At 45.2% G+C, this 13775-nt stretch overlaps 1 protein-coding gene across 1 annotated transcript in view; it reads left to right on the forward strand.

Annotated features, from left to right (window-relative positions):
- ADGB (androglobin) overlaps nt 1–13775 on the forward strand; it is a 1363241-nt gene that overhangs the window by 815497 nt on the left and 533969 nt on the right. The window contains exon 22 of the mRNA XM_086927423.1: nt 8546–8677. Within this exon, the coding sequence (XP_086783549.1) occupies nt 8546–8677 (132 nt within the window). The remainder of the gene's footprint in view (nt 1–8545; nt 8678–13775) is intronic.

Here is a 13775-nt window from a genome sequence, read left to right on the forward strand (position 1 = left end):
CACATTGGTTCAGAAGCAGGCATGGAAAGGATGACACCTGTAGCTAAAACTCAAAACCTGTCCTGGTTTGATCCTGGAGTTAGAGTAGTCTGGAGAGTACTACTTCAGCCATTCTGGATAATTCACAAATTCAGGAAAGATCCCTGTAAACTTGGGATCTGCTGCTGGGCCAATATTAATAAATTAAGAAATGGGAAGCACTGAATTGGAATTGGCTTAGTATGCTGCACACCATTAATGAAAGAAAATCTCTGTGTAGCTCTGAGTGCAAAAGCCAGATCATAGCATTAGTACCCTCTTATATCCCCATCATTCCCCTCAGGTAGATTACGTGTGAGAAAAAGGTTGAATAATTATGCGGCTGTGCTTGAACTAATCAGGTTGTTCCCAGTCAACTTAAGGTTTGTATTGAATGTTGGATTCCCATATTGGTGGGCGTGTTTATGTGGCTATTTTAGGTTGACAATTTAGGGTGAAGGGAGCTGTTGTTTTGCCAGTGCACAAATAAATGATATGTTGGGTGACCCCTATTTTGATAAATGCTCTGCCTCAGCATGAAAGTTTTTTTAAAGTCTTTAGTCACAAAGCTGCATGTGGGATTTCGCATTGGCAACTGTTCTGGCTCTCTTCATACAAAATGAAACAAGGGGTAACCTTGTTACCCTGGGACCTGCGTAGGACAGTAATGGAGTAGGACAGTGGTTCCTTCGGGAGAAGTAGAGGCCTCAACCTCCTTGGTAAATGTACCAGACCATCGTAAGATTGGTTTTGGTAAAGATGAAATCAAATGTATTTCTTTCACAAACAAGAATCAAAGAATCTGTAAGAACACGTATATAGATAGAGAAGTTGCTCCAGAGTAAGTGAACGGCACTATAAAAGTAAGTAAGTGAGTTAAAGTGCGCAAGTGCTATATGTAGAAGTATATAAAAAGACCAACGTCCAGGGGCGGCCTTAGGCATGTGCAAGCTGTGCACCTGCACAGGGCCACCAAACCCCAGGGGCCACCACGCCAATAAATCCCCTGAGGATGGATACATATTTACGTGGCAGACCCTTGCAGGAATTTGGCGGCCTCCGGCTCTGTTCCACTTCCAAACACCCTGACCCCCCCTCTTCACTGGCCTCCGCGCTCCACCCCGCCCGGAACCCCTCTTCCCGGGCCCCCTACCTACGCTCCCTGAACAGGGCCACCATGAGCCTAGAGCCGCCCCTGCAACGTCTGATTGAGCTGTATCACCACTCTGCTACAGAATGTGATAATTAGCATCATATTTCTGAAATAACAGTCCATAGTATTTTTTGTCAAGGTTTCAAATATAGTACTGATTTTCAAGACGGTCATCATCATGACCAAAATAAAAAGGTAGCACCAACGGAAAGACACAATCATATTTTGAAACTATGTGCATAATGTTTAAAAAATATCTACATAATCATTTAGATGTAGCATACCAAGATATAGGAGTATGTAGTATACCAAATTATAGAAGTGATTTTTTAAACAAATTGTTATCCTTCCAAAAAATGACTTCACTTAAGTTTGCAATTGAATCTGTACACTATAGAAAGTTCCTAAAAGTAAAGTATCATAAATGGAATGACGGGAACAATGTTGAGTCTTCAAGCGTATCATAAGAATAGGAGAATATTCAATGATTGTTCAATTACTTAAACCCACATTTATTTGGGAAATATTGATATTAACCGAGGCAAGCGCCTATTCGTTTTATGTTATGCCAACCAATGGCTAAATTAAACACTTTCGAAGGAGTCTCTCTTTGGGTCTAATATCTAATAAATAGAGTGTTAAGGGTGATTGACCCTATGTACAAAATTGTCAAAATACACCATTTCAAAAGTCGTTCTTGAAAAAGCATGGATGGTAATATACTGTGCTGTAAATTTATACTGTATGTTTGTGTGAAACTTTGGATCGTCAATAAAAATTGCAGATTCTTGTCTGACTTGAAAACCTACCGGAATAATGTTACATTTAAGGTATTCCTTTATTAAATGACTGTGTCGCTGAATTCTGATCAACTTCTTACCTCTAAGTTTGGCCTGACTGCTTTTGGGTCAAGTTTTCAGCACAAGTTAATTGTGTGACTTTTTGTGGTTCACCCTGACGAGGATTGTGGCCCTTGCTTGAATAGGGTTTCACTGAACTCAAGCAAAACCCAATTTCTCACACTTTGAAACACTATGTAGTGTTCTCTGGACCAAGTTTATTTAAAATATATCAGTACCAACTAGCGCCTTCTTGGCAGTCAGGGTGAATTAACGTAAGGGGTACTAGGCCGTTCAGTCTCTTGCATGCCGAGATCCTTTTAAGTTTTATGTTCTATGATGTACATGTTGTAATTTTCAATGTGAAATGGATTTTATTTTTCTCATGCGTGTGTTTTTTTTAAACTGTTGACAAACATTAAAGACATTTTCAACAATAAAACAACATTTAAATGTATCTATTACAGCCAGCACACAGCCCATTAGATAAAGTGCAAATGTAGATTCTCACCCAAAATGCCCATCGCCCAAAACTGTACCACCGTTGGATCTCTTTTCCCATATTGTGTCCAGTGGTGCTTAATACTTTAAGGGTTCAGGCACCACCCTTGACCAAGCTGTAATAGTCGTATACTCGTCATGGTTTTGATGGTTATTACTGTGGTCCATGTGGATTTCCGATGCACTCTAGGCTCTCTCCATGATTGCGCAGTCACTTGATTGAAAGGCACATTCTTTCAACCTGTTATACTGATGCACGGTCAAGGTCCTAAAAGAAGAACAAGAGTAGGTCAGAAAAGGGAAACAGTGACTGAAAAGTAAGCCATAAAATTCAACTAAGTGATTATGGATGGAAACCTCATTTGCCCATCACAGTTCCTCTATTGAAGATTGGTCCAACACATAATAGGCAGTTGTCCCACCTTCTCCCGAACAGAAAGATGGAAATATGAAAGGAGGCCAGGAGGATTATTGGGTTTATGATAGATCATCATGCTACTGGATCAGGGACACACCGTGGCCCTCATCCTTCTAGACCTCTCTGCAGCTTTCAACACTGTCTCACATCGCACGCTCGCTTCCAGACTTCACAACGCCGGAATACAATGAGCCGCTCTCAACTGGATCTGATCCTTTCTCTCCGACAGAAACCAAAGTATCCGACTCTCACCCTTCCTCTCCAAACCCATGGAAATCAGCTGTGGAGTACCCCAGGGATCATCTCTCAGCCCCACGCTATTCATCATCTACATGGCCACCCTCGCCGCCATCATCAGACAACATGGGCAGAACATCATATCGTATGCCGACAACACCCAACTCATCCTCTCGCTCACGAAGAATCATGAAAAAATCTGATTCTGCTTCCAGGAAGGAATAAAGAAAGTGACAGCCTTGATGAAGGACAGCTGCCTGCAGCTTAACTCAGAGAAAAACAAGATCTTCATCCTCAGACCCTGCACCACCGCCTGGGACAACACATGGTGGCTCCCCGCCCTTGGGAGCTCACCCACTCCTACAGACCATGCTCGGAACCTCGGAATCATCCTATACTCCTCCCTCTCCATGAACCGCCAGATCAACGCTGTCGCCTCCAACAGTTTCAACTGCCTTTGTATCCTCTGTAAGACCATCAAATGGATCCCCCCCGACTGCAGAAGCACAGTCACCCACGCACTCATAACCACCAGACTCGACTATGGCAACGCCCTCTACACCGGAATCAACAAAACTCTTCTACTAATACTACAAACATCCAGAACGCCGCATCCAGACTCATCTCTGGACACCGCGCCTTGAGCACATGACCTAACACCTACGAGGCCTCCACTTGCTCTCCGTCGAAAAGAGGGTCACCTTCAAACTCCTCCTCCGCGCCTACAAATCCCTCAACAGCATCAGACCCAATTACCTCAACATGAGATTATCCTTCCATGTACCCAAGAGGAACCTCCGCTCCACCGACCTCGCCCTGGCAGAAGTACCTCGCATCCACAGAAAGAGTACCTGAGGGAAAGCTTTCTCCTACATTCCAGCGAAAACCTGAAACGAGCTCCATGTGAACATCAGACGCTCCCCGACCCTGCACACGTTCAAGAAAGACCTCAAGATCTGGCTCTTCGACTGACCCGGAGTCCCCACCCCCTGCGCCTTGAGACCCTCATGGGTGAGTAGGATGGTATATAAACCCCTGATTGATTGATTGATTGATTGATTGATTGATTGATTGATTGATTGATAGATCTTCCCAGACAGTCTAGGCTTGGCCTTGAAGGGATGTGGCTGTCTTTGCAGCATTCCTTTCTCTTCCACAAGCAAGGTCTTAGACCTAGATTGCTGTTAAACTAAAATGGTATCAGATGTTTACTGCAACAAATGCATATAGCTACCGCTTAGTGAGGTATTTACTGTGTGCACTAAATACCTCATATTCAATGTTTTCCTGTTACAAAGAAGAAATTACCTGCAAAATTGCTGCTTTCCACACCAGTGGTTCAGAATATTCTGAGCATTTTCTCTGATACATTTCGGCAGGTTTACATGCGGAACAATTGTGGGGGATGCAGTCATTCCTGTGCAACTTATAAATCGAATCCCTATGTAAACTCAGGTTTGCACAGGGGGTCACATTTAAAGGCATGTTTCTAATCAAGGCCTTAAAAGAAGTGAGGTAGGAGATTCTAAAAGAGTTTGGCCATGGAGGGAGACTAATATGTCTTGACAATCCCCTAATCTCTGCACTTGTTACAACCAAAATATCAGCTGCCCTTCCCCTGGGGTTTCTGCAGCAGAGCCAATCCTTGGTTGGGATTAGGGCTAAGCCACTTCACAGATGTCAGAAAAATTATCAATGAAATTTCAAAAGGAACAGGCATGTAGTGCTTTGGGAAGGAAAAATGTCAAGTGAAATAATGATGAGTAGTTTACACAGCTAATATTAGAACTAAGCTTTTCCCTGCTGAAGTAGTTATTATATTGAATAACATCAACAATTAGGGAAAGGCTTAAGATCTCAGCACCAGGAATGTGTAGGTGTTTTAAAAACACCACTAGGGGTATGTATTGGCTGTTACCCTGCAAGTCAGACTAAAACAAGCATTTACAATGCAATGGTCTCGCCTTTGCAAAAGTTAGAGCTATTGGCATTGTAAATCACAAACTTTTTATTTATGGGTTGGTTTTGAAAACAGATAATAAATGGCATTGTCATTTACAATGCCAATACCTTAATCTCTCGCAAATGCGGGACCTATTGCATTTGCACACGCACACACACACAGAGCCAAACACACACACACACAGCCACACACACACACACAGAGCCACACACACACACAGAGCCAAACACACAGAGCCACACAGACCCACACAGAGCCATACACACACACAGAGCCACACATACACACACACAGAGCCACACACACAGAGCCGCACACACACACAGAGCCACACACACATACATGTATGCCTATATAGCTTGAATCAATCCGCCCCCTTGAAATCTGAATGCGTTATGAAGCCTCCAAGCCATTGAACATCCACTTGTCAAGTGTCAGACCACTTTTTGAATGGTGTATATAATGTTGACACTCCTTTTAGGTTTAGCTATCCAAACACTGTGTACTACACTACATTATTTTTGCAGATTGTCATGTACATGCGTGCACAAAGTCAGAACTCCTGCATACTGCGCTCTCAGTATCATTTGGAGGCTGCGTGCCCCCATTGTAAACCCGGCCGCACCCATGTACTAAGCCTCACCTTGCTGGTCTTGTGGTCGAACCAGACGAGCGCATGGTTGCGGGACAGCACCTTGCAGTCGAAGGTGGCATTGCTCTGCACCGGCCGACAGTGAGCCACCGAGCGTCCGATCTTGACAGGTTCGTCCAGGTAGACATGGCGCTCCTGGAAAGGATGCAAGTACCAGCATGCAAGGAAGCTCGTCAAGTTAATCTTCTTTAAAGCTATTGGGCCCAGGGCATGGGAATGGTGGACCTGCTGTACCCCAAGTGTGACACTCCATTGCTATTTGCCAGTTATCGTTTAGTTCCACAATCAATAACTAGGACAACAGCCATGGAAACCACAACTTGCACACCAAATTCAATGCTCGTGACACACTGATGTGACGATTGGAAACAACAAACGACCTAGACAATGTTACAAGTGAGATTACACAACACAGCAGCATGAGCAATTGTAAATGAAAACAATAAATACAGTATATTATACATTGCTTTCAATGAGTGGTGGTAGTTAACGAAGTTTTGCTTTTAGGTGTTGTTACTCGTTCACATTTTGTGAAGTCTTTAAATTTTTAATTAGATGTGCAAGTCACCACAATACAGACTTGATTTTTTTCCCCTGCACACATGTAAAGTGCGGCTGCTACAAGAGGCCAGTTTAAGCCGGAAATGTTGCCTGACATAAATGACTGGAAACATATTGTTCTGCTACATTTTAAAGTGCATGTCAAATTATTGTTGTAGCCTCTTAGCACAGAGCGAGGGGCACGTGCTGTGCAACAACTGCAAAGAGCGTGCATCACTCGGCCCTTCAGCCACAGCGCCCTGTTTCATAAACACAGCGCCCCCTTGAGCGCTGCACATGGCCGGCAGCTATTATGACAGAAGGCAGACTCATTTCGAGATAAAAAGATTTTCCATCAAAGCTGCTTTTGTTTAATGCTCCCGAGGGGGGAGGGGAACCGTAGAATTAACATGCTCGCATTTCGCTGTAGCTTTCCAATTTCCTTTCAAACTCAGATCTGTCTGTTGATGGCTTCCGGTGCCAGCCCACCGCACACCTACACTCGGCGGCAGACGCAGAAGCGGAGCCAACCTACGCTTTATAATTCACGCCGGGCACCAGCCAAGCACGACAACAGTTTGAAGCCATGAGCAGAAATGCGCAAAAGCTTACTGTTGTTTTTTTTTGTCGACCATAATTATCTAAAACATTCAACACTGCTTGGCGCTCTGAGACGGTTGCAGATTTAATTTAAGCCGTTTTAATTTGGAGCTGGTAGTGTACAGCGATAAAAAAGTAAACTTGCAAAATTAGTGCTACAAAAAAAGACAAGACGGCACTGCGGAGCTTCGCAAGTAAGCTACTCCCGGGGGCCATCTTCGGAGGAATGACAAAAACAAACCTTGAAAAAAAAAAACGCCCACCGCTGCATGACAGAGAAAAGGGGCGGAGCTTAAAAAACACAGAAACGCCCACAAATCTGCTCCCACAATGATTGACACATCTCCCTTCCAATGGCTAGCCTCCATTTACGGAACTAGCCAATGGAAGAGAGAGGCGGGTTAAAGCCCCAGTACTGGAGATCAAAAAATTCGTCAAGAAACACCCCCATATTTGAAGGAACAGTATTCTACCAAAGATGAAGCGGATGCCCACAAGTTTCCAAGATTCGCAGTTCTTCATTTTTCTCCTCTCCGTGGGTCACATGTATCAAATACGCATTTTGCAATTACCAAAAAGCGATATTTACCAAATTGCTTTTTGGTAATCGCAAAATGCTATGTATGTAAGGAATAGCCACAGATTTTGCAAATCGATAATATTACTTATAGCGATTCCATAAATAGCATGTCGCTAATAGGTAATGTTACACCATTCGTTCCTATGCGCCGATAAGCCCTTAGGTGCGAATGGGTTGCATTAGCTAATTTGTGATTACCTAATTGGTGATCGCAAATTAGGTAATGCAAAGCCAAGAGTGCTCAGGGGCCTAAGGCCCCCCTGAAGCACCACAAGAAAAATAAAAAAATTCTGGTCGGCAGCACAAGCCGCAATAGAAAAGGGGATATTTCTGATTGCCTACAGGGCGGTTGCATTGTACTATGTCGGATGAAACCGCCGTCTATTAGTCGGGCTGTTACCATCCCGCAACAATAGCGGTCGGATGCTCTTCCAACCGCCATTGTAATCAGGCCCTTTATATTTATGATGAACAGAATCCTAGGCTCACAACTCTTTACAGACCTTAATACCAGATAAAACATCACATTACTATGCGTTGGCTGCAAATCTTGGAGTCTCAGGCGACCTGGGAAATGTGCTGTCTTTCTGAGGCTTGGTAATTAGGTTTCTTTTCATTTAAAGGCAGAAACACACAATTTAAGATTTTTAATGCATGATTCTGAAAATCAAAGTGATGAGGAAGCATGGAAGGGACAGAGGAAAGGGGTGTTACTACATTGCTTGTATTAAATAGACTTGGTAGTGCACTTTACAAACATGCCAGTGTGTTAAAACCAGTTATTATAGATATAGCAAAAAATAGTATGGATTAATATAAAAAACACCGCGGACCATAGCAAAGCTCCGTTTTATTTCCTAATGCCTTTAAACATGGTATGTAATCCTGAACTGGTTAACAATGATTTAAAAAATGAAAATAATAATTTTGTAAACTGTTTCATTGTTCTTTGCCGGATGTACAGGTACCTAATTGATCTCATAATGAGGGCTTGTGATGGACAAATGTTATTATTAATGTTCTAATTATTTTCCACATTTTTAGATGCCAAACAGGAGGTTCCTGAGTCTTGGCAGAGCAAGAGCCCGACTACAGAAGAAGAAGCATCTGCACTTAAACTTCAGGCTTGGTGGCGAGGAATCCTCTCTCGAAGGGTTTACAGAGCTAGGATACCTGGTAGGTTAATGCAGTCTTATTTTTAAAGTTGTTTGTGCCCATGCTTGAAAATGTTAAGCCTGAATATCAATCTGTAAAAAACATACAAGACTTGTTGAATTTAAAATGTTCAAATCCTTATACATGAAACAAACAGGAGCAATCACAGCCATAGTTCACAACCTGTTCATTTTAGATTTAAATCCGGATCATAAAATCTGCCCTGTTATATTATATTTATAAAACATTCTTCTTATAGAGACTTCTAGCCGCAGATTCCTTACCATTTGAGTCAGACTGGATCTGGAAATGTTTTTGTATTACTTCAGCTTGCCCTAAGATGGCATAGTGCGGCTCCTCACTGATGCCCTTCTGTTCCTTAAACAATGTGCTGGACCTTTAAAGGCATTGCTCCAGTGCACTGACATCAGTTCCTTTCTTTCATTGCTTCTAAGCGTGTATTCAGAGCTTCTCTAGTCTCTCAGTGAGTGCTTTTTGTCAGCTATTTTCCAAATGTTCTGCACTGTGCAAGAGATATCTCCCCCTAAGATGACAGTTTTTAAGCCCTGTAAGGACTGTTGTAAACAGAGAGACAGATCCCCACGAGGGGTCCCTGTGGTTTCTGCAGTTGTGTGACGACTCCAAGACCTGCCGGGACTGCACATCACTGAATCTGGAGGCTGTCAGTGAATGCGAGGCGAAACCTTATGTGGGAAAGTTCAAAAAGGCACAACATCTGTACCTCTCCAAGTCGAAAACTACTTACCAGTCCCGTTTCCTGAGATGATACAGCCGCTCTCGAGGAAGGTCTTTGACATGCTTCAAATCTTTAGGTAAGCGTAAGAAGTCCAAGTAGAGTTCCACTTCTTCGCGCCATATCCACTCCCCTGACGAAGCGCGTGGACAGCAGAATTGGTGCCATTCCCGCTCCTGATGACTGCTGACTCAGGAGCCGATTCGCACCTGGCTCCGGCACTTCCTGTGTTTCAGAGGTCTTCAGCCGCACTGTGCCATGCTTCTGCTTTGCGGTCCTTTATCAACATCCTCTGGTGCACCTTCAGCCCCATGGAGCTTATCACCAGGATTGCACTCTTGGCTCCAGTACCAATACTGATCTCAGCGCCCTTACCCAATTCAGACCCCGGCACATCGACAATGATGCTGACTTTGCAACCAGAAGAGGAGGGCCCTATTTTTCTTTCCAGTGCCAATTTGATCCCAGTTTGAATTTGACCGATGTCTCAACTGAATCCAAAAGAGGTTTCTGCTCTCGCCCTAACACCAGGCAGGCAACACTTACATTCTCTTTTTGGCACCGACTCCAACAACGAATCTGATCAGGGGGATGAGTTCGCTCAGCCTTGATCAGAGTTGTTATGAGGACTTGCAAGATGCTAGTGGGCTAAACACTTCCAAGAAACTGCACTTTTATCCCTCCTGGTACAGCCATGAAAGAATCTTCCCCACCCCATGGTCATTCATTGGGCGGCAGCAGTTCTCATTCTTTAACAACCCACTATGGATGTCAAAACGAACATCCTGACTGATGTCCTGCAATCTGGCCATATTGCTTCTGAGTCTCTCCTCCCATTCAATTATGCCTTGCTCGATCCCTGTCTAGTGGCCTGTAGTAAACCATGTAATAGCCCTCCAGTTAACAAACAAATTGCCAGGCACCACTGCCCCACCCGGGCGACCCAGCCTTTCACTCTCAGCAGAGAGAGTCTTGTGGTGAAAGCTTTGCTAGTCAGACCAACCTTAACAATTTCCCTACCACTCCTGACAGCGAATCTAAGAGAGTGGAAACTTTTGGAAAATGCTTGTTCTCCTCCACTAGCATGGCTCTGCTGTCCATCAACTCCTTCTATTTACTGGGCCATCGTACTGACTCCTTCTGGGACTCTGTGGCACAAGTCCTCCCCGGTGTTCTGGACAACTTCACTTTGTTCTCTCACAGGCCATCCAGGATGGTTGTGATGTGACCAAGTTCACGATTTATGATTCGAACACCATCAACCCAGTTGGGTGGGCCATAGGCACTACTGCTGCCATTCTCTGTCAAGTATTGCCTTGATTCACTGGGTTTTCGGGTGGGAACCAGTCCTCCCACAAGGACAGGCCTTTCGATGGGACTCACTTGCTTGGGCCAAGGCTTGCTCAGTCCTTGAATGATAGAGAGAGAGTAGGGCTTCTGCTCGCTCTTTAGGCCTTTCCACCAAGCCTTGCCAGTCACACTTCCAGCCTTCCTTTCTTGACTTTAGCAGAGGTATTCCCTACTACTACCCTATCCCACCCTAACAGGGAACCCAGTAGTATTGTGGGATAGGCCGTGATCCCCACCTCCCCTGTGGCCAAGGTCAGCATACTGCTCAGTCCAACACTATCACCCCTCCCAGACCCTGCTCAAAGCCCCTTTAGTGTAACCTTCCAGGGTCACAGCCACTCAATGGGAAGCAGAATCCACTGATTTTATCCACGCTGACAGGCATTCACATTGAACAGGTGGGTCCTTCAGATTGTTTGCGAGGCTACCCCTCACACTTACTTTCGTACCTGCCCACCTTCCACCGCTCCCCAACGACTGACAGGGGACCATCTCTCCATTTTTGCTGTAGGAGGTACAAGCTCTTTGGCCAAAGGGGCTATCAAAAGGGTGCCCACATCATAAGTAGGACATGGTTGTAATTCCAGCTACTTTCTGGTGCCTAAGAAGGACAGAAGTCTTCTGCCTGTTCTGGATCTGCATCCTCTCAATCTCTTCTCACAAAATGAGAAATTCAAAATGCTCACCATTGCCCAGCCAAGGTTTCTCTGTACTTGACCCTGAGACTGGTGGCTTTGGACTAGCAGGAATCCTATTTCTATATTCCGGTCCTGCCAGCCTAGCAGCGCCACCTGCAGTTTGTGGTGGAAGAGGAGCATTTTCAGTTAATGGGGCTTCACTTTGGTCGAACAAGCCCCTCTCAGATGTAACAGTGCACCTTCTGAAGTCAGGGGTGCCAGTCTTCACCTACCTTGATGACAGGCAGTTAAAGCCAAGCTCAATCTTAGTAGTCTTCAACCACCTGCAGACTGCAGCAAACCTCCTATCATCGTTGGGGTTCACTATCGACATGCTGAGGACACACCTGACTCCTTCCCAGATGCACCCTTTCATCAGAGCCTTTCTGTTAGGGCTTGTGCCTTTCCCCTGGGAAAGAAAGTCCTGGACATTCAGTCTATGAACCTGATCTATCAGGCTTGGTCTTAGATTTCTGTGAGGTCAGCTCTGAGGCTGCTGAGACAGATGGCCTCCTGCTTCCTGACTGTGGAGCAGACCAGGATGGAAATTGCGGGCCCTGCACTGGGATCTGATGTCCCAATGGGCCCAACATGAAGGGGATCTCTTTGGCCACATCAAGATCTAAAGGGAGACTGGGAACGGTCTGCAGTGGCACCTTCTGGACACAATTAGGTTTTCAACAGATCCCTCTCCCTTCCCCACCCAGAACTGACAGTGGTGACCGATGTATCACTTATTGGTTTGAGGCAGCCATCTGGAAGAGGTGGAGATCAGAGGCCTCTGGTCACTGGCGGAACCCCGGCTCCAGATCAGCCTTCAGGAGCTGAGGGTCATCCATTTGGCACTGAAAGTTTCCTGACATCCATCAAGGGAGGGCTGATATAGGTTTTCACAGACAACACAACCGCCATGTGTTACAGCAACAAACTGGTCTGGGTGGAGTCATGGACCCTGTGCAATGTGGCCTTGCACCTCTGGAAATGGCTGGACCACCAAGGTATCGTGCTGATGGCGAGCCACCTGGCAGGCAGACTAAATGCCAGAGTGGACGAGCTCAGCCATCTACACCTGGCTGACCAAAAGTGGCAGTTACACCCAGAAGTGGTGTAAGGTCTCTTCCACAATTGGGGAGAATCTTGGCTCGATCTATTTTCCACTGTAGAGAATGTGCAATGTCCGTAGTTCTGTGTGTTGGAGTTTCCAAAGCATCTTCTAGCTCAGAGATGTATTCTGCCTCGAGTGGAACTCAGAAGTCCTGTATGTCTTTCTGCCAATACATCTCTTGCCTTTAGATTTAAAGAAGATCCAGACAAACCTGGCTCAAGTCACCCTAATGGAGAGAATGGTATCCAGAATTCCTGGGCTTGAGCATCTGTCCTCCGATTAGTCTGCCCCTCCTGGAGGATCTGCAGTTGCAGCAGAATGGTAGGGATCTCCACCCTGGCCTTGACAATCTCCACCTTCATGCATGAGATTGAGCTGCAACAGCTAAACACCTTCGACCTTCCTCCAGAGTTGGTTGATGTCATCTTGACAGTGAAGCATCCCTCGACCAAAACTGTATAGGCCTGTCATTGGGAAAAATTTGTGGTCAGGTGCAGTGCTCGCCATATTGACCCCCTCCAGGTCAAACTGTCTGATGTTTTATTGTTTGTGCTGTCTCTTTTCCATCAAGACCTTGCTGTGAGAGCAGTTAAAGGTAATCTTTCGGCCCTTGGTCTTATTCCAGTTGCCTGATAGCTGTCCTTATTTAAATCACGAGGTATGATGCGTTTTTTAAAGGGCTGCGACATCTGTGTCCCCTGTCTCCGTTTGTTATGCCCCAATGGAACCTCGGTCTTTTTCTTACATATCAGATGTGTACTCCATTTGAGCATCTCCACAGATGTGCTTTACTGCTTCTCACAACCAAAACTTTGTTCCTAGTTGCCATCACTTCAGCACAGTGTGTGAGTGGGCTTCAGGCCTTGTGTGTTTATCCTCTATACACTACATTTTTCTCCGACCAGCTGGTGCTGCTTACTATTGTATCCTTTCTCCCGAAAGTTGTTACACAATTCCATGTTGGCCAATCCATCCCTCTGCATGTGTTCTAGGCTCCACCTGACCCTCCAAGGAGGAGAAGAGGTGCCATTGCATGGATCCTAACAGAGCTCTCAGCTTCACTGTGAATTGCAGCAAAGATCACTGCGTGGGCGATCAGCTCTTATTGGGGTTTGCAGGAGCGAAAAAAGGCAAAGTTGTGCAGAATGTACAGTCGTACTCTGGCAGTGCTCTGCATCAGGATCTGTTAAGCACTCGCTAAAAAGCAGCTCCAATGGACTGCCTGCCCATACC

The sequence above is a fragment of the Lissotriton vulgaris genome, chromosome 6 (assembly GCF_964263255.1).
Source record: "Lissotriton vulgaris chromosome 6, aLisVul1.2, whole genome shotgun sequence".
Lineage (NCBI taxonomy): Eukaryota > Metazoa > Chordata > Amphibia > Caudata > Salamandridae > Lissotriton > Lissotriton vulgaris.